The sequence below is a fragment of the Acanthisitta chloris genome, unplaced genomic scaffold, assembly GCF_000695815.1.
Source record: "Acanthisitta chloris isolate BGI_N310 unplaced genomic scaffold, ASM69581v1 scaffold35009, whole genome shotgun sequence".
Lineage (NCBI taxonomy): Eukaryota > Metazoa > Chordata > Aves > Passeriformes > Acanthisittidae > Acanthisitta > Acanthisitta chloris.
In genome coordinates this window covers 8,717-11,922 of record NW_008693693.1, presented here as the reverse complement: position 1 = coordinate 11,922, position 3,206 = coordinate 8,717, and the positions used below count along the sequence as shown (strand labels likewise).

Sequence of the window (3,206 nt, the reverse complement as noted above, 5' to 3'; positions counted from 1 at the left end):
GCCAGGGTGGGGTAGCTGTGTGGGCCCTGCAGTGGTCATGCAGAGAGGATGAGGGGAACCCACCAGATTCCTGGGGTGGCACCTCCTGGCTTGGGTGCTTCCCTGCACTATGTAGGAGGGATGTGCATGGACCTCTTTGTGATCCCGTGCTCCAGGAACAGAGTGCAGGGAGCCCTTGGGCATGCAGAGCCCCCACTATGCCCTGCTCTGATGGGGGGTACCAGTTCCCAGCCCAGCTGCAGCTGGTCTGCTCCTGCACCCTCGCACCAAGACCTCACCTTTGCCTCTTCTTACTTTGCAGGCACTGCTCATGTCACAGTAATGGGTATGAAATGTGTCCCCCTGCCCCAGCTCAATGGCCCATTTCACCCCATGGCCACTAACCATCCGCACGCCATATACATCTGCTGAGCCTTGCCGCTGGGCTGGTGCTCTCCAGTGCTGGGCCCGCCATCCTGCCCTGCCCATCCATGTCCATGCTGCTTGCTGTGGTGTGACTGCATGAATGGGTATCCTCCCACTCAGGAGGACCCTAAAGCCCTTGTTGGCCCCAGGCCCTGCCCCTGGCAGGGAAAGGAGCCTGGTTCTGTGACAAACTCAGGTGCCCCTCCACAACCGCCCCATGCCATCCTGGCCAGGGCAGGGATTAACCTGAGAGGGTCTTTGTGCTGATGTGGTCTCCTCTCCATCTCTGGGGCTCTGTCTCTGCTTTGGGAGGTGCTGGGCATCCTCTCACAGGGCACTGGCAAGAACGGAATCCTGGTGAGCTCGTTAGCAGGAGTCAATGGCAGTGCTGGCAGAGCACTAGTGGGGGTGCAGTATTAGGGCAGCCTCCCACACCCCCAGCCCTGCCTATAGCCCTGTCCCAGGCATCCGAGTGCAAGGTGTCCCCTGCAGGCTCTGCTCTGTGTTTGGTGCTGTGGGAAAGGGGTCAGTAAGGCTTCTGATGGCTCCAACAGCTCCTGTCCCACTGGCCAGCCACACAGGCCTTGCCCTGCCGGCAGACCCTGTCTGGCAGAGAGCAAACCTCCCCATGTCTGGCTGAGACCCAGGGGACAAATGTGTGTGGCCAGCAGTGGAAGCAGGGACGGACCTGGATCCAGCCCGGAGGAGGGATGGGGGCAAGAGCTGGATGTTTGCCTTCCCTTGTCCACCTACCTCTGCTTGCTGAGCCAGCTCTCGATTTCAGAGGAGGAGCTGATTGCACCGAAGTCCAGGACACCTGATCCCAGAGACCAGGAAGGCAAGAGGGAGATACTGGAGTTCATGACCACAACGACACTGGAGCACACGTAAGAGACACTGTATAGAGGGAAGAAAGTGGCTACAGGGCACAGGACCAGCCTTGTGCTGGGCTGGGCTGCCAACAGGGCAAGGACACTTCTGGGAAAGGACCAGATTACTGAGCCCCCACCAGCTAGCATGGCAGACAAAATTGGTCAGCGCTGCTATTGCACCAGGACATGGGGCTTCTGCTGAGTTTGCCTTTGTCCATCAGCCCCAGGACTCTGTGGGGATGGGTGAGGGCTGAGAGGCCCAGGCCTGCCACTTCAGTGGCTGTCATTGCTCTCTCCTGCCAGAGTGGAGTCTCCAGCTGTCCTGCAGGTCCCCTGTGTCCCACCTGAAACTGTGGTGACCAGAGCGGAGGAGACTGAGCAGGTAGGACCTGTGGAGACAGAAGCTGAGCAACTCAGCCTGCTGCATGCACCCTCGGTGTCCCCACAGGAGGTGAGCATGAGACACAGCCTGCCACAGTCCCCCCAGGCATTCCCCGCTGGTAGCAGCTCCCCCATCATCACAGATCCAAAGCAGGGGGTGGGTGGTGGGCATTGACCTGGTGGTACAGGACTGGCCAAGGAGGATTGTGAGACTGTGTAAGGGTGGGCAGGCTCAACACCCCCAGATAGGACTCTTTACCCATGGAGTCTTCTCTGTTTTACACAGCCCTCCAAGGAGTTTGATGAGGACTCCCTGATCCCCAGCAGCCCAGCTACTGAGACCTCAGATAACATCAGCCCGGTGGCCAGCCCCGTACACACAGGGTGAGTGCCCAACCTGTGCACGTACCTGCTCTGTGCACGTGCTGGCTGCAAGGTGCCCACCTGCCCGTGTCTCTGTCCACTTCAGGTTCCTGGTGAGCTTCATGGTGGATGCCCGTGGCGGCTCCATGCGGGGCAGCCGGCACCATGGTCTGCGCGTGGTCATCCCACCCCGTGCCTGTGCCGCACCAACCCGCATTACCTGCCGCCTGGTTAAGCCCCAGAAGCTGCCTGCGCCCCCACCGCTGGCTGAGGAGGAGGGTCTGGCCAGCCGGATCATTGCCCTGGGGCCTGCTGGTGCCCAGTTCCTCAGGTGAGCACAGCTGGGAAGATCAGGCTGCCCACGAGGACTGGGAACGGACCTGGGCTTCTCTGGAGTCTCTACCATCTGGGTCAAGATGGCCCATCTCCTTAGTGGCTGGCAGAGGAGAGATCCCATCTCTGGGCAGGTGCAGCCTGTTTCTGGGGTGGGTCATTCCAGCATAAGAAAGCAGTGGCAGGAAAAGCCCTGACCCACCTGGTCCCACAGGGCACAGAGCACCGCTTCCCACAGAGACAGGGTCAGCAGTCCTACCTTCTTCCCCCAGTGGCTGCACAGCATGGGCAGGCACTCTGCCCAGGGCCACCTTGCTGCCCGCATGTCCTGGCAGTAGCATGTGGTGCCAGTGCCCTTCCTCTGCTGTCTGCAGCCCTGTCATTGTGGAGATCCCACACTTTGCCTCATACGGGCGTGGAGACCGTGAGCTGGTAGTGTTGCGCAGCGAGAACGGCTCTGTCTGGAAGGAGCACCGCAACCGCTATGAAGAGAGCTACATGGACCAGCTGCTCAATGGCATGGATGAGGGTGAGTGTGCTGGGCAGGCAGGGCTGCAGTGGCCGGGGTGGTGGGATGGGGCTGAGTGGCATGGTTGGTACAGCATGAAGGAGTTGTTGGGTGACAGCCACGGGCTTGGGGTGTGAACACTGGTGGCTGTGCTGCCCTTGCAGAGCTGGAAAGCCTGGAGGAGCTGGAGAAGAAGAGGGTCTGCCGCATCATCACGACCGACTTCCCTCTCTACTTTGTGGTCATGTCCCGAATTTGCCAGGACTGCGATATGATCGGCCCTGAGGGAGGGTGTTTGAAAAGCACACTGGTGCCCATGGTACAGGCCACCTTCCCAGACACTG

At 60.3% G+C, this 3,206-nt stretch overlaps 1 protein-coding gene across 1 annotated transcript in view; it reads left to right on the top strand.

Annotated features, from left to right (window-relative positions):
- ANK1 (ankyrin 1, erythrocytic) overlaps positions 1-3,206 on the top strand; it is a gene marked incomplete at its 3' end in the record, with an annotated part of 52,361 nt that overhangs the window by 40,546 nt on the left and 8,609 nt on the right. The window contains exons 23-29 of the mRNA XM_009083156.1: positions 302-325; positions 1,190-1,292; positions 1,581-1,659; positions 1,945-2,042; positions 2,128-2,352; positions 2,729-2,883; positions 3,027-3,201. Coding sequence (XP_009081404.1) covers positions 302-325; positions 1,190-1,292; positions 1,581-1,659; positions 1,945-2,042; positions 2,128-2,352; positions 2,729-2,883; positions 3,027-3,201 — 859 coding nt within the window. The remainder of the gene's footprint in view (positions 1-301; positions 326-1,189; positions 1,293-1,580; positions 1,660-1,944; positions 2,043-2,127; positions 2,353-2,728; positions 2,884-3,026; positions 3,202-3,206) is intronic.